The sequence below is a fragment of the Theobroma cacao genome, chromosome 1, assembly GCF_053813885.1.
Source record: "Theobroma cacao isolate CCN51 chromosome 1, ASM5381388v1, whole genome shotgun sequence".
NCBI lineage: Eukaryota > Viridiplantae > Streptophyta > Magnoliopsida > Malvales > Malvaceae > Theobroma > Theobroma cacao.
In genome coordinates this window covers 15,289,796-15,311,282 of record NC_142639.1, presented here as the reverse complement: position 1 = coordinate 15,311,282, position 21,487 = coordinate 15,289,796, and the positions used below count along the sequence as shown (strand labels likewise).

Genomic DNA, 21,487 nt, shown 5'->3' with positions numbered 1-21,487 from the left:
CCAATAATTTTAAAGTGAAGGAGATGGGATCTCGTTTCATTTTTACTCCTCACATTCTAATGGTTTTAACTTTACTCGCAATACAAGTCATTGTCACACCTCAAATCTACAGCTGATTTTGTCGTTCACGGTGTGAACATCCTGACAAATACCCCGTAATTACATCAACCCATTAGAAATTATCATCTTACTGCTAAAAGGATCTGTTCATACATTCACAAGGTGTGGACATCTTAACAAATACCCAGCCCCAGGTCACAACTTAACCTCATTAAAATGTCTAAAACAGATTAGAAATTTAAGGGCCATGTTCTCCTTGCCAATCCCAATAAGTTATAGGCCGACCTTTTTATCCGAATCTATCACTGTCAATTCTCAATAATGCTACAATGCATAGATGACATATTAGATACTGTCGTTCCACTATCCTATGACATGGTGGCATGTGGTGCCTTTATCATCACATGCCATATATAATTCCACCCCACCCCACCCACCCCACATTCATTCTCTCCCATTTCAATCTTCTGATTCTCAGTTCAGATCAGAATCTTGACCACAATCAGTAATTTCATGACATCAACAAAGCATATAATAAATAAATTTTTGTTTCTTAAGTAAATAAATGATTCTTCTACAGACTGTACTAAGATGGTAAGGATGAAATAAACGTTTGCTGCTTGAATATCAGCATCTCAATTCAAAGTTACACTTTTGAAACCATAATGCACTTCACCCAATTCATTTATTAAACAACTGTAAGGTATACCTCTCTTTCTTCTAATTGTTGACAATAATGCCTCCAGCAAGAGCAGTAAACCAACAACAAGATTCACTTTGGATAATCTTATTTGTATAATAAGAAAGGTTTTAGTAATTTGCAATATGCTATTCTTCCATAACCAACATCTAACTTTTAAGAATTGCACCTATTAGCTCCAATGTTACCTAGCAGGACCAAGTAATGGAAAAAGACTAGCATGCTTACCTGAGATACAATAATATTAAGGGAAAAGAGTGTTAGCATAACCTATAACCCCATCAGAAATGAAAAGAATGTTAGCCTTTTGGAGTGTCCATTTCAAAACGGGACAGTAAAGGAAAAATCTACATCTACCGTGCAAAAGGAACAGTGTCCTTGACTAGACAGAGGGAGGGCATTGAAGCGTAAAATCCAACTTACCAAATAAAATTAAAGACGGTCCATTGGCCAAGTTCAAAGCCATCTGATAAGGATCAGCCAAGCCTAAGAGCCAGTCAAGGCAAATGCTAAATTTTACCTTGAGGAAATCAAGACAAATTAGATCCAATTTTTACACTGGTTTATAGCAGGTTTGCCCAATTCAAACATTCCAAACTTGAATGCTTATACAATTGGTACATCCGACTTCTTGTTCAACATATCACTATCAAGTTATTCAAGGCCAAGAAATTACTGCTTATAAGATTGGCATACATCCAGCCAGTATTTCATATGACAATCTACATGCTTTTACATAAACGGGAAATTGACAATTAAGGATGAAGAAGAGACAAATTATACACTTAATACATTCAGAAAATCTCACCAAGCTCCATGATACAGAACGTTGTACTGAAGTATACTGTGTATGCAGTGATTCTCTGATTCTGGACACTAACAGATCCAAAATCTAATAACTTAGATACTAAAACAGCTACCTTGAAAGCCTCTCACTGCTTCATTGCATGTCTAGAAAATAAACATAAGGCATCACCGCCCATTCGGTAGATACCCAAAAGTTCACTAACTTTGCAAAGTTTTGACAACCCTTCTCCAAAGCCAAAGAAAATAAAAGGAAAAACATAAAATCAAAATTTTATCTTGGAGAAGAGCATGCTAGTTCAAAAATCCTTAGGAGAAATAAAATCCCATGACTATCACTACACAAAGTCACAAACCCCTGTTCAAACTCTCTGATAATGAAAACAGATTCCATCGAGGTTTAGACCTGAGCATAACAATGTAAGTATAAGTCCCTTAAAGAAAACGAAAAAAAAAAAAGGCAATCAAATAACGAAGTCCTTAGTATGCCCACCCATATTTTCCCTCTATTTCACTCATCCCCAAAAATAATATAGATTATAGAACTCATAGTACAAATATCTGATAAGGAACAGGGGAAAAATAAAGATAAAAAAATAATCAACAAGACAAGGGGAACACAATAATCAAGTATAACAAGGCCTGTAAAAAATGCTAGCCAAGCAATAAAATTTGAAACAAAGCAGAGATAGTTTTATTATTGAACTTTATATCATCATTGATTCATGAACGTGCTCTTGTCTCATCAACCTAAAATTTTATACTACAACAAAAAGAGACTTAATTTAACAACCATGCTTATATTCATAATACAATGAAAATTTTAACATATGAATAAAATTCCAAAGATTTAATCACCTGAAATCGCCGACCAAATGCTCCCATCTCCTTTTATCTTCCATAGGGTAAACCAACCATGATTATCATCGAAAATATAGCTTCCCAACCTTCCATTTTCGCGTCATTGGCCATCCTCACATAGACAGGAGCCGCTGGACTAGGCATGTGGACGACTCTGCACTATATAGAATAAGAAAAAACGCAAGCGAAGCACACAGGATGGAAATGTAACAACCTCCTAGAGCAGACTCTCCGACGAAAATTTACAGCATGGGGACCTGACCCCATAAAAACCTTTGAGAGCTAAACTGATTGAGCTATTGCACTTCTTTTCTCCACCTTTCTAAATATCATTCCTCCCAAAACTTTCTTGATCGAATTCATATCGTAGGTTCGCAGGTAGACTCTACAAATTATATCATAAAACGTTAAATTCTGCTATTCAACTAACTTATATTTTACGAAGCATTAATTAATTAAGTGTAAAGGAAGTGAACAAAATTGAACCTTGGCGATTGCTTCAGCTACAAACTTGCCATCTCGAATTGAATTACCGGGTTCAAAATCCAAAACCGCCATACAATCCCTTGGCGTTTCGAACAACGACAAAGAAAACTGCTTAAAAACGACACCGACGTCAAAATAAATAAGACCCGAGCTCGGAATATCGACGCGGATCCCTTTAACCGGGAACCAAAGAAACAATTCTTGAGCCGTAATCCCCGACAACGCCCCGATCTGCCCGTAACTCAAAGTCCCCGACACATTCCTATCGTAATGCAACTCGCTTTCAAACTTGGCATTACAGGCCTGATCCAAATGAACCTCGAACCGGCCCGTATCGTTAAAGTCAAATCGGGTTATCCCCTTCGGAAGTAGCCCCATGGGCAGGCCATGAGCCTTTAGGATCTCGTAAATAGAATCCTGCTCGCCGTTCACAATCGTGAAGATGAAAATGAAGTAAAGAAATACGGAAGGAATTAAAGGGATCATTTTTTCCGTTCTCTTTTTTCTGGGGGGACGGAGGGATTTTTTTCTTTTTGTTAGAGCATGGAGATGGGGAAAATCTTTTAGGGTATTTACAAGAAAGAAAGGGGATGAAGAGATTAGGGTTAGGGTTTAAGGAACTTTTGGGACGAAGGGAAAATTGGGAGAAGAAGGAGAGAAGAAGAGAAGTGGAAGGGGACAGCGTTGCCAGCTTGGGTACAGAGAGGATTAGGAGAATGATCAATTATTGGCAGTGAGAGTGGGGTCCCATCCCACCCTTTTTGGACACTCGCCGTTATCTTCTACGGTTTGGGTTTTTCCCTATCTTTCGGTTAAACCAGTATTTTACTGCCACGTTGATTAGGTGATAGCGCAATTGCTTATTCGTGTGATTTTCGGGGTTTCTTGTTTGGACTTGGTGGTTCAGTAAATTCCAGACTCTGTTCATACACGAGGAACGTTAGTGGCCTAGACGCACTTCTAAGGAGCGTGGTTCAGTAAAAAAATTGACGGTGAAAAATATTTCAGAAAAAATAATTAAAATCGTAATGTGAAAAGTCATACTTTCAAAAATGAATAATAAATTCGGTTTATCACTATAAGTAAAGTAATAAATTTAAATTTTATCTCAAAAATTATTTTCTTTTAACACGTGACCATTGGTAAGTGAGTTGATTTGGTAGTTTGAATAATTTATAAGTATATATTATAATGTGATATAAACATTTAAAACATGAATTCTTTTATCATCTAGTAGTTAAGAATATTGTATCTATCCCAAAAAAAAAAAAAATCATTTTCAAAAAATTTAAGGGGTTAATTGATAAATTGTAAGAAATTAAGTATTGAATTGTCATTGTAAAAATCATTTGGAAATTAAATACTAAATAGATGTTCTGTTGTTTAAATTAAAAAGGAGAAAATAATTATTTAAACAGGAAAGAATGGGAGGGGGGACAGAGCATGTGAAAGATGGGGGAGGGTTGAAGCGTGATTATGATGATGATGATGATTTTGTCTTGACATAAATAATAGTAACAAATAATTCCAGGGCATTAAATCGGAACATAAAAAATCTCTAAGCATGTCTTTTGTGAATAATGCTTGTATTTTTGCGAAGGCATCTGTATCATTTCCGTCAACTACTTTATTTCATACGCTATGATTAACTCCCCTACATTATCCGCTTCATTACCCATCATGTGCTTAGCCCACCAACTCTTAATCAATACCTGCATACGAAGTTACTAACAAATATGTATAAGAATATAGAGATCACAATTTATCTCAATTTCAATTACTATAAAGTTTCTTCTATTAATATAAATGATCTTCAATGTGTTAAAACGAATCAGAGATAAGTCAATAAATCTGTTACTAGTGTTTGTGTAGTAAAGATAACATAGTTAATCACTAGTACATTACTACATTCTTCTTAAAAGGCTATTTTTTTATATAATATTAAAAAAATTACTAAATTATTTTAACATATTTAAATAATTTTTTATTCATGTATTACATTCAATTAAATTTTTATATTTTTATTTTCAGTCAATAGTTGATTAATTATCATTAGTCTTTATATCTATATGATGTTAACATGAAATATGAAAAATATTATGTGGTATGTCAATTTACCACGTTAACATGACATATCATCATCTATTATGGCATGTTAGTATACAATTTTACATAAAATGATAAATGATGTTTTGATTAATAATAATTAATCAATCATTCATTATAAATGTATATTTGATTCAAAATAAAAAATATAATAACTTAATTGAATGTAATAAAAAAAATTATTTGAATATTTTTAATAGTTTGAAAGTTTTTTTTAAGTGTATGTATTTTTTTTAAATTAAGATGTTGATGGGCTTGAGCTCTTTGGGCCAGAGCTTTTTTCATTTGGGCCATCACCTTCATGCCAGAGATGGGCTGCAAATAGTCCATTGGACACGGATGTGACAAAATTTTATTCGTAAATTTGTTATTTAGAAAATAAAATTACTTAAAAACACTAATAAACTTTATATTCATGAATGCTAAGATTTAAAAATATATTAGACATAATACCTAAAAAAACTTATTAACTATACAAAAAATTTTAAATAAATTTTTATTTTTAGCATAATATTTAAAAAAACTCTTAAACTATTTTAAAAAATTCAAATAAATTTGTATACTTGTATTACGTTTAATCAAGTATCTGTATTTTTTTATTTTGACTTAAATAAGCCATTGTGACTAATAGTTGATTTAATTAAAATACTACTTGTCATTTTATATTATATGACATATTGACATGTTATAATAAATGATAATGCGGCATGATGATAGGTAATAATAGATGATGATATGTCATGTTAATGTAATATGACAATAAAATTATGTGACATTTTTTACTTTCCACATCAATGTCATGTTAGAAAAATGACAATTGATATTTTGACTAATTATAATTAATCAATCATTATTTATAAGAACTTATTTGACTTAAAATAAAAGTACAAAAGTTTGATTGAGTGTAATAAAAGAATAATGGTTTATTTGAATTTTCTTAAACAATTTAAGGGTTTTTTCGAGCATTATGCCTTTATTCTTTTATCACGTTTAATTTAATTCATATATTTTAATTTTGAACCAGTTAAGTCATTCTCACTAATTACTAACTCACTGTTATTAGTGAAAATGTCATATGTTATTTTTATGCCATGTGACATGCTGATATTTTCATAATGGATAATGATGTGACATGATGATATAATTATATGATATTTTTCATTTCAATCATTAGCAGCAAATATGAGTATAAAATGATGAATAATATTTTGATTAATGTAATTAGACATTAGTTAACCGTTAGTGATAAATTGCTTTAAAAAAAATCATAAAAACATATTTGACTCTAAATAAAATTATATACATTACGGCACTTTGGATATTTGATTTAAATATAAATATATGTATATTGTTAATCAAAAGTTAACATTTGAATGTTTGTCAACACGTAATATTATGTTATTTGCATGATTTTTTTAGAGCAAAATAAAAATAAAAACAAGTCATGCTATCTCTAATAATATGAAATAGTCGATTTCTGTGATAGAAAAAACTTTATCTTTCAAAGTATAAGTTATTTTAAACAAAATAAAAGGTGGAGGATTACCATAAAAACCAAAATTCGGACGCCTGTTCCTTTGTCGTGTTAGAGTTGACGTCCCTTTTGTGATAGTGATGATATCTAGTTCAACCTCAAGGGAGAAGCCTGTGTAAACTTACAAGTAATTATTTGCTTGGATAAAAGAAAAGCTTCTACCATCAAAATCTGTAAAAAAAGAATTGAAGAATGGCTTCGGGATCAACCAAGGTGTCAAAAAAGGTACATGTCTGAAAAAATCGATGCTCAGCTGACAGTGCTTGATCTGTGAAGAAGAATTAATAAGAAAAATTATTATAAAGTGAATCCAGATTGAACTGAGCTCAGTTATGTGAATGCAAAGAGCAAATTGCACTTGAAAGGGCCCTAATCTGTCGGTAAAAAGAATTTGACATTCCAGCTTTTCTACTTTATTTACTTTTAACAAGTGTCTAAGACATTGATGAACTTCCATTCTAACAAGGAACTAACGCATTTTGTTTTTTGATTGGACCTACTCTTCTTAAAATTGAAAGTCATGGTGGGTCAGTTGTCTTTTGAAATTAGACAACGGGGAAAAGAAAAAGAATGGGACCCAAAACCAGACAAGAAGTAACAGGCGCCTCAAACGCCACCCGAGCTGTCTCCAAACATGGCCTTCTGCCACTTTCCCATGTGACTCAACTTCAGCACTCTCAAACTCACTAACCCAGTTAGCCAACACTGTACTACTCGAAATTTTCTTTCTTTATCTTTAAAGCAAAGAAGATAAGATACCCCAAAGCCCAACCTGTTTTCCAGAGAGAGATCCAATGGTATCTGGGTCACCCTATTTCCGGCTTTCTTTCTTCTTCTTTGTGCTGGCATGTTTGGTGACTGCTTCTTTGGCAGGTGACCCTTTTGTCTTCTATGACTGGACTGTTTCTTACCTCACAACTTCTCCTCTTGGTTATAAACAACAGGTTCATTATCTTCTCGTCCAGTTTTCTTCTGCTTGTGGAATTGATGTACTTGTTTCAAGATTTGATCTTTCTTTTCTACTGCTTAATGGTTGTTAGGATTTCGGATAAAAATGGTATGTTGTGAATTATATGTTGAATTCTCTGCGGATTTCCATTTTTCTCTGCTAAGTGAACAAGTTACGGTTTAATTTTTGAATTTACTGTAACTATAAGGAGTTAAATTACTGCTGGTTCTTTTGAAGTAGTAAATGATAATGACTATCCTATTCTGAGAAGTTGGGTTTTGGAGTTGCCTAATCATGTTATCAAGATAACTAGGAACTTTCGACATGCACTTGGTATTTAATTATGGCAAGAAAACGGTCCCTAGAATCAAATATAGACTATGCTTGCCTAGTATGCCTGCCTAATAATTGTTCTGAACATCGTTGAGGAGGCAATTTAATTCCAAAAATGGTAGCTTTTGTCTGTACCATGCCAAATATTGTCATTAAATAACATACTGGCCTGAGCGAATTACTTGCTGTCAAATTATTTATGTTGGTGATGCAGAATTTATACTTTGAATAACTTACTGGCCTTAATATGCATTTTTTTTTAAAAAAAATTCATGTTTCAAAGGCTGTTGTAGTATGTTAATTCCAGGTGAATCTCAAATTGTTTATCTCCTGAATTGATAGCAGTAAATGTTGAACTTCCATGAAATATATTCATAAATTATACTAGTTAATATAATGAGTAATTCAAACTACTGATACTGAAGCAAAAAACTTCAGAACATGTTCACCGTACATGGAGGCTAATATGTGTATCCCTTTCCCCTTTATTTCTAAAACTTTTGTTTTTTTTTAATAGTGGCATTTTGCCATATTTTGAATTTAACTTGTTAGTAATTTGTGCTTATGGTCTTGAATGTGATAAATTACAATGGTGCAATATGACCCAAATAATGAACCCTACATAGTGAAAAGGCTTAGTTTGTTGTAGTTTTTGTCTCAATGATGTTGGAATCCATATGTTGGTCTATGTCTTGCCTGTTCAGCACCTCAACTCATGTCATGAGCTATGACCTTTTAGTCAGAAGTATGGCCCAAAACTATGTTATATGTTGATCATTGGAAGGTTGTTTACATAGAGCTGATGCACGCTGGCTGCTGACATTTTTTTTTGAATACCATTACTCCAGGTGATTGGTATTAATGGGCAGTTTCCAGGACCAATCCTCAACGTCACTACAAATTGGAATATTGTTGTCAATGTTAAGAATAATCTTGATGAGCCACTTCTGCTTACATGGTAAAAAAAACATGCGCCATGAAGGATTAAAAAAGATCAAATGAAGGAGATAAATCAATTAATTGGTTCCATCAAAAAGGAAAAATAATGATATCTGTCTTAATATTGATTTTTAATGCAGGAACGGTATACAACATAGGAAAAACTCTTGGCAAGATGGTGTTTTAGGTACTAATTGTCCGATTCCTGCTGGTTGGAACTGGACATATGAGTTTCAGGTCAAAGATCAAATAGGGAGTTTCTTTTACTTCCCTTCCCTAAACTTCCAAAGAGCTGCAGGTGGCTATGGAGGAATTATCATAAACAACAGAGATGTCATTCCACTACCCTTTGGGATACCTGATGGTGATATTACTATCTTTATTAGTGACTGGTATACTAAGAGTCATAAGGTCTGCATAAATTTTGATTTAGCTCAATGCTTTTTGTGTCTGTCAGCTAATCTAGTGAAATTTTGGGTACTAAACAATTGCTCTTGTGCAAAAACAGGGATTAAGGAAAGATGTTGAAAATGGAGTTGACCTTGGAGTTCCCGATGGTATCCTCATCAATGGACTGGGTCCATATCGTTATGATCAAACGCTTGTTAAAGATGGGATTTTTTACCAGATCATAAATGTTGAACCAGGTACACAACTGAAGGTGTGCGTGCAACGCTTGGTTTGCTGTTGTTTGCATTCACTGAACATTATCTTGCTTGTAGGAATAAACTTATATATACATAAATCATACCATCTTCCATATTTTTTAGAAGTATATTTGTTCTAGGCTTCTGGCCAGTCCCAGATGATGGGTTTAATTTGTACATGCTCCATGAAGGATAATAGCAGATATTCAATATGCTAGACATCTGAAAATACCTATCAATTCATTGGTAGTTTTTTGAGGGCAGGCTTGGATGTTCCATGAAATTTGAAGCATGGCTTTACATTTTCATACCATTAGACAAGTGTATCTTGCTTTTCATGGCTTTGCAAATTAATTACTAATAATATTTTTGCACTTGATTTTTTTGGGGGATGCGTTTCTGGTTTTGTACTTGCATTTATGACAGAATCCCAGTTTCTTCTGTTCTGGTTCTTTTCATGCTGTAGTTCTTTGTGTTTATTGAAAATTTGGAAACAAGAAATTAGATATGGTTCAGTTTACCTGAATTCTTGTGAAAAATGGCCATGTGATGTCAGACTTTTTAGTCGTGACACTTGTCTATACTTATTTGATGCTTGTATAGACATGAACTGGATTAAGCTTAATATAATTAGATAACTAGTAAAATGAGAAGGCTCTTTGTATTTTGGTGAAGCAACTTTTCTTTCCATAACTTGCTGTCTGAGATTTATTTCAAAGCAGATGAATGCTACCATGTTATTATTAAATATTTATGTTAATATTATGGAATTCTAAATCCATATGTATTTGATGCTTGTATAGACATGAATCGGATTAAACTTAATATATTTAGATAACTTGTAAAATGAGAAGGCTCTTTGTATTTTGGTGAAGAAACTTTTCTTTTCATAACTTGCTGTCTGAGATTTATTTCGAAGCAGATGAATGCTACATTGTTATTATTAAATATTTATGTTAATATTATGAAATTCTAAATCCATGTGTATTGCTGTGTCCTTGTGCTTGATTATATTGTCATACCCACCTGTGGCCCTGTATTGTTTTACAAATTACAACATAATATCTTTGTCTATGTTTGGATCATTAATGTGATATGTTTGGAATTTGCTGCAATACTCTGTTGACACTATACCATCGACTTCCCTTTTCTGGTGCCTCTGGTAATAGCCAGATGTTTAATATTTTATCTGAAACAGGAAAAACATACCGCTTCAGGGTCCACAATGTTGGAATTTCAACTAGCTTGAATTTCAGAATCCAAGACCACAACCTACTTCTTGTTGAGACTGAAGGATCATACACAGTTCAGCAAAACTACACAAACATGGATATTCATGTGGGCCAGTCGTACTCATTCTTGGTTACCATGGACCAGAATGCTAGCAATGATTATTACATTGTAGCCAGTCCTCGGTTTGTCAATTCATCTGACTGGACTAAAGTTACTGGAGTCGCTATCTTGCACTACTCCAATTCTCAAGGACCGGCTTCAGGTCCTCTCCCCGATCCTCCTAATGATTATGACACATATTTCTCAATGAATCAAGCAAGATCAATAAGGTTGTAGTTCATTTTATATTTTTTTTTAATCAAAGTTCAAAATATACTAGAAAATTTTCTTTGAGCTGCTATAAGAATTGTATGCTTAAAAAACCCTCATATTTAAAATGTTGAGCAGTTGTAAAGATTGCTTTTTCCTTTATCTAAATGCTGACAGATGTTATGGTCAAGATGAAATTGACTTTTCAACTGCTGAATGTGCTGCTAAACTGAAACCATGAAGTTCTCATCTATGGTACGCTGACTATATCTTTGTCATTCTGGTGCATTTATAGGTGGAATGTCTCTGCCGGTGCTGCACGTCCGAACCCCCAAGGATCTTTCAAGTATGGCCAGATTATCGTGACAGACGTGTATGTGATCCTCAATAGGCCTGCAGAGCTTATAGATGGAAAATGGCGTACGACCCTTAATGGTATTTCATACTTAGCACCTTCAACGCCCATAAAACTTGCTCAGCAGTTCAACATTCCCGGGGTCTACAAGCTTGATTTTCCAAATAGACTGATGAACAGACCTCCCAAAACTGATACATCTCTAATTAATGGTACTTTCAAAGGTTTTATGGAAATAATCTTTCAGAACAATGACACCACAGTACAGAGCTACCATCTGGATGGCTATGCATTCTTTGTTGTAGGGTGAGCTTTTAGCTTTTGATATCTTATTTCTCTTCCTCGGATGTGGGGATGCATGAATTTGACAAATTTCCATCACTATCGCAGTATGGATTTTGGGGTGTGGACAGAGAATAGCAGAGGCACATACAACAAATGGGATGGTGTTGCACGCTCTACAACACAGGTACCCCTGCCTTGTAATCTTGATTACAAATGCTTTCCGATGAAACTGCTCGGTAAAAATGTGGTGAAAAGGATGAGAGAAAAGAAAACAGGAAAGAGATCTTTATCAAATCATTGAAAGGAAGCTTGATCTTGATTTGAGAAACAAAACAAGGGGAAAACTATTCTTGAGAAATTGCCAGTCCAACTTCATTGTAGGGCTTATAAAAGTTAGCCTAAAGTGCTCAGATTAAGGAAGCTTGACTATCTTTATCATTGAAAAAGAGCAAGATTTTTCTAGTTTGTGGTTTCTTTTGTTAAACTGAGTTTATCCTTCAATCTAAGGTTTTGAAGTTTACACTTAGTAGCTACCTTCTGCTTTTAGCCTTTTTAACGTACTTTCCTATTAAATATTTTCAAGTAGTTGAGTACTAACCTTACTGAAAATTTTTTATATGTTTAAGTTCTCATGTATGAACAACCACTCCTAACATTTATACCTGGTTGCAGGTCTTTCCTGGAGCCTGGACAGCAATTTTGATTTCTCTTGACAATGCGGGCATTTGGAATCTACGTGCGCAGAATCTTGATTCATGGTATCTAGGCCAAGAAGTTTATGTGAGTGTTTTGAATCCAGAGGTTGACCAATCTGAGGTTCCGTTGCCTGAAAATGCCATATATTGTGGTATCCTTTCGTCATTACAGAAGTAAGATCTCCAAACAATGTGGTTCGGTCTCTTCTATAGTTTGTTACATTTTTCCTATGGGGGAATTATTCATGGAGATTTCTAGATTGAACCTTCACTTTTTCAATTGATCAAGTATAGATTGTTTCCCTCCTTTAGTCATACTGTTAGTGTTAATGATCGTCTTTATATCTCCAGGGCATCTTGTTAAAGTTACTCCAGTTTTAAAAGTGATATAGGTGGAAACTCTTGGAATCACTGCATGCCCAAATTATCGAGAGATTATAGAAAAAGAAAATTTCATGCTCATATTCTTCATTGAACAACCTTGATTTTGGAAAAGGATACTACTACATTCCTCTAGAAAAAAAAAAAAAATTCTGGTACAACAATATCGTTATTCTACTGAAGGAAAATTGGATTATGGGTTCTGCCAAGATCCCACAAGAAATGCTATCACAAGGCCAATAGGATATGTAAAAGTACAACTTTTGTGTTGGAGATTTTCTACAAACTTGTTTGCTACTATTTTCCTTTTATTGTTTGCTAATTTCTTTATTTTTCTCTGTAATTACAGGGATCAGGCTCAAAGGGTTAATTTTTCTGGTGCACCATCAATTTCTGATTCAAGTAAAACAGTTTTCATTCTGTTAATCATGGCCTTAATTGGGCATTCACTCAGGTAACAATAGTGAGAAAGAAAATCAAGTAAGCACCATAATTTTACCGCTGAACCAGCAATACGAAGCCTCTGTCAGTGGAAAATAGTAAGATTATGGATCAGATGGCCTTAGTTTGGTTGGGAAACAAAATTATGGACAGCGAGTAGCTTACAATCTTGTTACCTGAAAATCTTGTACTATTCTTGTTGAACTTGTATCATTCAACCTGCTGGAAAAACTGCATGTTATGCCATTGAAATAGGTGCACATAGAAGTTTTAAGAAGAGCAATTGACTGTAAAGGAAATTGTACTGGTAGTCTGTAATTTAACATTTTTTTGGTAGTGTATCATGCAAAATTTTAGCCCATGGTATTGTTGAATCTCTTCATGTTTAGTTAAATGTATTTTGTAATCTTCCATTGCTTGATGAGTTACAGACACTGTTTTTGTGGACCCGAGGGGCATAATTATCCTCTGTAATCTCGTCGAGCATTTCAATTTCGTTTGCAGAGTCATAAACCATTTGCTCCAATATCTGCTTTGAATCATCAAACTTGAAAGTAATCAAGCATTGCATGCATCAAGAGCATTTCACACGCACTTTGCTTGCGATTTCTTCTTACATGGAGTATCAAACAGGGGATGCATAATTGGCGTTATTGGGAGTAATGGGTAATGGCCAAGGCATTGACCAGAAACAGACAAAAGACAAAAAATAAAAAAAAAAGAGAACTTCAATCCTCCATGAGCAATGATCGAAGTCTACCAGTAGTCTTTCATTTTATTACAAAAATGCCACCAAGATGAGTTGAGGATACCAAGAAATGCATAGTAAATATGGTCGGTAGAGTCAAGGTGGTCCATTCTTTGCAGGTAATGTATCCAACTACAAACATTGGTAATAGAATGGTGATCCCCTAACCAAAACGGTGTTTTAACTTTTCGTACGAGGACTTGTATAAACTAGAAATAGATTGAAAACCAATAGGGCGAATGACAAAGCCTTAAAGCATGTGAAGGTCACCGAACCCAATGTGTATTTTTCGACAAATTTCTTCTTAAGTTACTATGCTAACTTGGATTGTACAAAGAAAACGCAGACGTAAAGTAAAGGCAAGCAATCGTGCTTCCGCATCATCTTGCAATAACAGTTAAATGAATCCTCAACCGACAACTTGAGATTTTATTCTGCACGTTTGTCCGTCTACAATCGACCTCAAAGCCTCAAACTCGTGAGTTTCTGTTTCAATGGATCACAAACTTCACTCAAGGCCAATTTTTTGTCTTTTGCTTGTCTTGCCTTGAAAGCATAAAAAGCTAGAACAACTTGCATACTGACAAAGCCCATCAATTTGTGCTAGAATCATTATCCTCACTCCATCGAACAGTGTGTTGGCACACGTCAGAGAAACAGCCTCTTTAAATTCCCCAAAAGTTTATCAATCAATCCATAGTGGAAGTTCTACTTAAAACTATAGCTATGGCTAAGGCTACTACTCTTGGCTTTTACGAAGTCATATCTTTTTGCCTCTTCTTTAGCTTTGTGGCAGTAGTTACGCAGTCAGCTCCTGAGAGCGCTCTGGTCACTCAGCTTCCTGGCTTCGCTGACACTTTTCTTTCGAAGCACTATTCCGGGTATTCCCTCATTCGATATGTTCATCTTTTCTTAATTCATTGCTTTTCTTCGAATTTCCCATAACCTGGGAATTATAACTATTGCTGGTCAAACTCATGGGGAATTTTTTTTTTTTGAAGGATTATCCATGAATTGGGTAAATTATTGCTATGTCCTAAGTTTGGTTGGTTTATTTTGTTATGTGGATTTTTCTTTATTGCTTGAAGGTATGTGAATATTGATCAAAGTCATGGCAAGAATCTGTTTTACTATTTTGTGGAATCTGAAAGGAAGCCATCAGAGGATCCAGTGGTTCTTTGGCTCAATGGTGGACCTGGATGCTCCAGCTTTGACGGTTTTGTTTATGAGCATGGTATATACTATGGACCACCAATCCATAAAAGATGTTTCATATTTTTAATCTGATATTGAGATATTTCTGTTTCACCTTAGTTTTTCCCAAGTAATCAGTTCATTTGGGTTTTAGACTTTGGAAATATTTAATTGAACTGTAAGATTAATGCGCAATGGAAGGTGAAATGAAGTTCTGCAATTTATGGACTGATATTCACTTAGATGGATCAGGAATCCCCTATTTTAAATCAGTTGTTCTGTTTTGTCCTTGATGAAAATTAATGTGGGTCTATTTTGTGGCCAGTTGCATAATTTAGTGAGGTTTCATGGATCCTCTTTTGCACTGTAGTGAATTAGAATAAGATAAATTCATGCTTCAGATAAAAAATAAAAAAGAAAATTTGAATTTCAACAGATTGCATTTCATCGTTTTTGCTGAAATGATTGCCTGTGGTGCCCTTTTAACCTCGAGTACGACACCTTATTCTTTGTAGATGGAGAGTTATGAGAAATTTTATCAATTTATAGCACTTGCATGTTATTGTTCATTCCAGGTCCTTTCAATTTTGAAGCAGCGAAGACAAATGGAAGTTTGCCCCAACTGCATCTCAATCTTTATAGTTGGTCCAAGGTTGTAATTTTCCAGTTTTTTTTTTATAGGGGAAAAAGGAGATGTTTGATTTGTTTATACTCCTTGCCCCCATTGCGGTACAATTTCTTAGTTCACATTTTTTATTTCAGGTCTCCAACATTATATATTTAGATTCTCCTGTTGGGGTTGGGCTTTCTTATTCAAAGAATCAAAGTGATTATGTGACTGGTGACCTACAGACTGCCACTGACACGCATGCATTTCTGCTCAAGGTGAGAAGGAATAGAAATGTTATAACAAATTTAGCTCATTATTGCTTGAGGGCTTTATTTGCTGTGATACTTAAATCTAAAGTATCTGCTGTGCAACAGTGGTTTCAGCTATATTCCGAGTTCCTCTCAAACCCGTTTTTTATTGCTGGAGAGTCATATGCTGGAGTATATGTGCCTACTCTTTCTTATGAAGTAGTGAAAGGTATATCCTCCTAGTTTAGATTTTATTCGTTTTAAGGATAAATCTAAAGTGCAGATATGAATCTTTCAGGAATTGATGCTGGTGCAAAGCCTGTTATCAATTTCAAGGTATGACTATATCTGGAAACTATTTTGGTTAAAGTTTAAACTCATGCCTGCTAGCCACAATCTGAAGTCATCATAAACAGGGATATTTGGTGGGAAATGGAGTTGCAGATGATGAATTTGATGGCAATGCTCTTGTTCCTTTTGCACATGGGATGGGCCTGATTTCAGATGACTTATATGAGGTGCGTGGAGCAGCCCCAAAAATGATATTTCATATTTTTATGGCAGTTCCTTTTGCCTTAATAACACTAGATTTTCCATTAAATGACTCCTTATGCAGGATGTCAGTAGTAGGTGTAATTACTTGGTCTAAAAATTTGCTGCAGTGCTTTTCAAAAAAAAAAAAAAATTTTTGCTGCGGTAAAATAGTTGGACTTTCTGTTCTACTTTTGACCCGAATCTGTGTTTTCAAATTGTGGGTTTTCTTATTTGTTTGTGGTTGGTGAAGGACATTATCTTTTGCGTTTCAAAACCCAGTATGCCATATGGTTTACCTCTTTGAACAAGTTCAAATTTAAGCATTTGGCAGTTGTTGCTAATACTTTTTGTTAGAAATGTCTGTCATACTAACATAAGTGGCAGGTTTTAATGTGATGAGTTGGGACTAAGCAACTGTAGTGCACCTAGAAACCTAAGTTTTGGTACCTTATATGATCAAAAAACAAACAATTCACATCAACCAAAAATCTTGGATTTATACGTACGTTTTTCTTTTGATTTTTGGATTTTTCTTGGAAAGTTTCCGTGTTTGTTATTAGAAGCTGTTAGATTCAAACTTGTTGCATGTGCTAGAGAGAAAACAGGCCATAGTTTCTCATTTTCAAAAACCTAGTTCTGATAGTTCAAGCTACATATTGCAGGAGGTTAAGAATGAGTGCAGGGGTAATTTCTATAACCCACTCAGTGACACTTGTGAAAGCAAACTACAAAAAGTTGATGAGGTAATTTGACTGCTTAATTGCTTGTTTACAATGATTTAAGGGAAAGTTCAGATAATTTGAAATTGCGTTTTCTTTGATTTGCTTCGAAACTTTGATTAATTGCAGGACATTAGAGGTTTAAACATGTATGACATTCTTGAACCTTGTTATCATGAGCCAGAAACACCTGAGACTGCAGATATTAAGATTAGACTACCTTCCAGCTTCCGGAAGTTAGGTGAGACTGACAGGCCACTTGCTGTAAGGAAGAGGATGTTTGGTCGTGCCTGGCCTCTTAGAGCTCCTGTAAGAGATGGAATTGTTCCAACATGGCCACAACTCCTCGATAGCCAAAGTGTTCCATGCATGGTAAGTTTAACTTCTTCTGAACTATTATAAGCTGTCAAAAGATTTCTAATGTGAAAATTGCTTTTTATGTATCTTGTATCACATTTTTTTAATAAATACATTCATAGGCTTCTTTTTTGTTCCTGTCAACTGCAAATTTGATGCTATTCAGTACGCATCCCAGCAAAATAGCACAGTACTGACATGGCCCTTGATGTTGGTAGATTAAAATGGGTCCTGACTCACAACTCTCATAATTTCAAATGAAGTGCAAACTGTGTAAGCTTGGGACAAAAAGCTTAGTCTCCTTCCGGTAGTTGCTTTTGCATTTGGAAGGGAAAGCAAAATATGTGTATTGATGTAAAAACAAGCTTTTGTGGAAGTAAAATGAAAATGGAAAATAGCAAACTAGCAAAAGTAACAACCAAAAGGAGTCTTATATATGTTCAATATTCGTATTATACGCACCATTGCACCTCTTAAGATTGGAACTCTTTCCTCACAACTAAAGATGGAGTCAATAGACCAGGTCATGATTGATTGTTTGATAATTAAACTTTTACTTTGCTATCAGGATCCCCTTATGCAGTCCATTCTTGTCATTGGATCTAAAAGAAACATACGGAAAAGTGAACAATTGGAAGCAAGTCTTTGCTCTTAAGGAGATTTTTTGGTTAATATTATTTGATGGACTTCATGTGCTCTTTTGTCAATTTCTTTGCTGAGAGATTCCTTGTGTGCATCTGACTTGTATAACTGATATGGCGGTCTTATTTATCTGTGATTTGTCTCGAACCATCTTATTGAAAGGATTGTTAAGTTACATACTCAAAATATTATATGAATTGTGTAGGATGATGAAATAGCAACAAAATGGCTGAATGACGCAGCAGTTAGGAAAGCAATTCATGCTGAAGAGGTAAGCGCTCTCAAAGTCATTATCTCTCCAAGTTTTCAAAAGCAGTAATTTTCTGATCCTGTGATGCAATAGGAGACTGTGATCGGTACATGGCAGTTATGTACCGACAATATCTTATATGATCATGATGCTGGTAGCATGATCAAGTATCACAAGAATCTAACTTCTAGGGGATATCGGGCACTCATATTCAGGTAAATCTCCAATTAATGTTGTGTAATATTTCAGTTCCTTTCAGAAATTCTTGTCATTCTGTTTTCCCCCTCATTCTTTCTTTTTTCATTATGGACCTGAAAAAATATATCCAAGGACTCTTTGGGGGAATATTGGTGCAAGGCATGGCATGATTCACAAGTCTTATTTTTTGGTTACCTCAAAGAATGATTCAGTCTTAGGATGTCAAGATTGTAATTTGCTGGCTAAAATACTAAATATACCCCTGAATAATGTCAAAATTTTCAAAAAAGTTCTTATCCTTTTATTGTACCCACATAAGCTCCTATTCTATGGTTTTTACTTATATAAGCTCTATGACACCTGTGAGTTTAACAACTATTAATCTGGTGGCCAATTGTAATCCTTCACAATTGTGGTAGATGGCATGCTTTTTTGACATGGTGAAATTGGATTGGAATAACCACATCTTGGGTGGGAAATTTGTCCACTCAACTAATTTTGTCACATAAAAAAAGCCCCATTAGCGTCCATGTGTGCAGAAAATGCTAGTTGGCCAGTGGTCATGTGATGCAAGTCGCATTTGATTGTCAACATAAGAGCCTATGTGGGTACAAATCATAGAATAGAAACTTATTTAGATACAATAAAAAAATAGTAGCTTATTTAGGAAAAAGTGAAAAAGTTCAGGGGCTTATTTATATTTAGCCTAGTTTGTTGTTATGACTTTGAACTTACTGTTCAGAACAAGCTATGGCAGTGCTTTCGATTTTACTATGCCTCTTCAGAAAATCTATAGTGTTAATTTCCTCATTTGTCTAGCAACTTAGAAGTATTACATGCTATATTTCACTGTTTCAACTGCTAGTTAGATTATTTTACTTTTTCCATTTTTGTAGAACTTACCTTGTAGTGGACTTTGAATTATTGCTAAATTTTGATATTAAAAAAAAGGAATTAGTTGAAAAAGAATAAATGATGTAGAACAAGTAAGGGAAAGAGATAGAAAACTCAAATTTAGAGGGAAAATCAGAAATAGACAGAAGGAAATAGGGAGGAACAGAGGAAATTGGCGGGAAAGCAGACAAACAGAGGAGAAAGCCAAAAGAATCAATAAAGGGAGAAAATCTCAAGAACCAATATCTCAAAATTTCAATGTTCAATAGTCAAAATCTCATCAAAACTAAAATAACATAGGTATTTGTACCTAAACCCCAAACTTTAAGAAAATGCAAAATACCAAAGATAACCCTAAAACCTTGTTCCTTGTAAAAAATGTAAAAATAACATAAATATGCTGAAATATCTTAAATATATAAAAAAGTTACAATTAAACCCATAAAATAAAAAATAAATTCCTATCTAATGTGATCTCTCGACTAGGATAATTGCATCCTCCATCAATAAATTTGTAATACTAGATGATAATTTGATATAAATTTGAGTGCAAATCAAGCACTGTCTTTGATAAAATATTTGTGGCTTTTGGAAGTTGGTTGGCATATTTGGAGGAATACACTGTGAGAGAAAATGTTTAAGAGGTTGATGGCTCTGAATGCTGTATGATGTTGTCGCAAAATAATTTAAAACTGTCTGTGTAGAGTCTTAACCATAAGTCATGAAATGGGGTTTCAAGCTTGAAATCCCCACCTTAGTGTCATAAATTGTTTAGTTTCTATACATACCGTAGATGGAATCACAGGAATTTGGCCCCTCCTCTGGAAGACCTGTGCATTGTAAATTTATCTGAATCTGCGTTGGGGGATCAAATTTATGATGTTTAAACTCTCATTGCAGCTACTTGCTTGGAATTAAGGAAAACAAGTTAATACCATGAAAAATGCATGGTATGCTTTATGTTAGCCATTAAATCTTCTTGATTTATGTTCTCTGATAAGCGGTATGTATTTAACTTTTCTGGCAGCGGGGATCATGATATGTGTGTTCCATTCACTGGGAGTCAAGCCTGGACTAGATCAGTTGGATATAAGATAGTGGATGAATGGAGGCCATGGACTTCCCATGGACAAGTTGCTGGGTACTTTCAGTCCCTTTCTTAAGTATTTTATTATCAAGGAGAATCTCATTCTGAATATATTACTACTAGGTTTCCAAATGAGATGAAACGACTTTCTATCCCATAGTAATGGCCTTCATGTTGTGTTTGCAGGTATTTACAAGGTTATGAGAACAACCTGACCTTTTTAACCATAAAGGTATCACATTGCAGATATTTATTTGCTAATATAATGAGTGTAGCAGGATATAATTGGAACAAATATCTCAGGTTGCCAGTGTTGATTAATTTATTTATTGATTCTGATTGAACCTATTTGTTTGGGTGGGTACAGGGAGCTGGGCATACTGTCCCAGAATATAAACCTCGAGAGGCATTGGATTTTTATAGCAGATTCCTGGCAGGGAAAGCTATATGAAAGGCATTTTATGAGCTTCACCTTTGTTTGTATCTCTTCTTCTTGACATGAAAAGGAGGAATACAAATGGCTTATACACATGAGTACAGAACTGAATTAATTTAAGGGGAGATATCAAAGCACTCTGTGTTGTAGGAGTTCGTAATATTTATATTATTGGATCTTTAATTGGTGATGATAATCATAGCCTTCTTTTCTTGTCTTTTCTCCCATGATATATTTTAAGGAAATTAGTAAACTAATTAAACCAGACAGGATGTTTCTTTAAATTTATGTATGACAATTAAATTAAAGACAAAACAACCAATATGATAGCTTATTACTTATTTTTGGGATTTCGCTAATGTGCATGTCTTAATAACACGTCAATACTAAAATAAACTTTCCCTTCTATTTTGTTTCTCTTTTTATTAATTTCTTTGGTCAAATAAATTTAA

General features: G+C 34.3%; 2 protein-coding genes and 1 pseudogene across 3 annotated transcripts; 2 read left to right on the top strand and 1 right to left on the bottom strand.

The window, feature by feature from the left end:
• Positions 1-2,517: 2,517 nt before the first annotated feature.
• LOC18612628 (uncharacterized protein At5g01610-like) lies at positions 2,518-3,605 on the bottom strand (annotated as a pseudogene). The gene is made up of 2 exons (XR_016024182.1): positions 2,912-3,605; positions 2,518-2,810 (listed from the first exon to the last, which is right to left on the bottom strand). The product of XR_016024182.1 is annotated as an uncharacterized protein At5g01610-like (transcript).
• A 3,498-nt stretch (positions 3,606-7,103) lies between these two features.
• On the top strand, positions 7,104-13,531 carry SKS3 (SKU5 similar 3). The gene is made up of 9 exons (XM_018118679.2): positions 7,104-7,495; positions 8,682-8,791; positions 8,913-9,183; positions 9,281-9,419; positions 10,618-10,981; positions 11,257-11,622; positions 11,707-11,785; positions 12,274-12,470; positions 13,027-13,531. Exons 1-9 carry the CDS (start codon positions 7,346-7,348, stop codon positions 13,133-13,135), a joined length of 1,785 nt encoding a protein of 594 aa, XP_017974168.2. The 5' UTR covers positions 7,104-7,345; the 3' UTR covers positions 13,136-13,531.
• A 612-nt stretch (positions 13,532-14,143) lies between these two features.
• Positions 14,144-21,248, top strand: SCPL21 (serine carboxypeptidase-like 21). The gene is made up of 15 exons (XM_007049525.3): positions 14,144-14,344; positions 14,474-14,747; positions 14,955-15,100; positions 15,636-15,712; positions 15,823-15,945; positions 16,045-16,147; positions 16,217-16,254; positions 16,335-16,436; positions 17,115-17,195; positions 17,301-17,543; positions 18,376-18,441; positions 18,514-18,635; positions 20,540-20,653; positions 20,786-20,831; positions 20,967-21,248. Exons 2-15 carry the CDS (start codon positions 14,593-14,595, stop codon positions 21,048-21,050), a joined length of 1,500 nt encoding a protein of 499 aa, XP_007049587.3. The 5' UTR covers positions 14,144-14,344; positions 14,474-14,592; the 3' UTR covers positions 21,051-21,248.
• Positions 21,249-21,487: the final 239 nt, after the last annotated feature.

Bases quoted from the DNA above. Each gene is read 5' to 3' on its own strand.
- SKS3 (XM_018118679.2), top strand. From the start codon at position 7,346: ATGGTATCTGGGTCACCCTATTTCCGGCTTTCTTTCTTCTTCTTTGTG. The intron at 11,623-11,706 runs GTGAGCTTTTAG...TCACTATCGCAG, and splicing joins TATGCATTCTTTGTTGTAGG to TATGGATTTTGGGGTGTGGA. The intron at 11,786-12,273 runs GTACCCCTGCCT...ACCTGGTTGCAG, and splicing joins TTGCACGCTCTACAACACAG to GTCTTTCCTGGAGCCTGGAC.
- SCPL21 (XM_007049525.3), top strand. From the start codon at position 14,593: ATGGCTAAGGCTACTACTCTTGGCTTTTACGAAGTCATATCTTTTTGC. The intron at 18,442-18,513 runs GTAAGCGCTCTC...GTGATGCAATAG, and splicing joins AAGCAATTCATGCTGAAGAG to GAGACTGTGATCGGTACATG. The intron at 18,636-20,539 runs GTAAATCTCCAA...CTTTTCTGGCAG, and splicing joins TATCGGGCACTCATATTCAG to CGGGGATCATGATATGTGTG.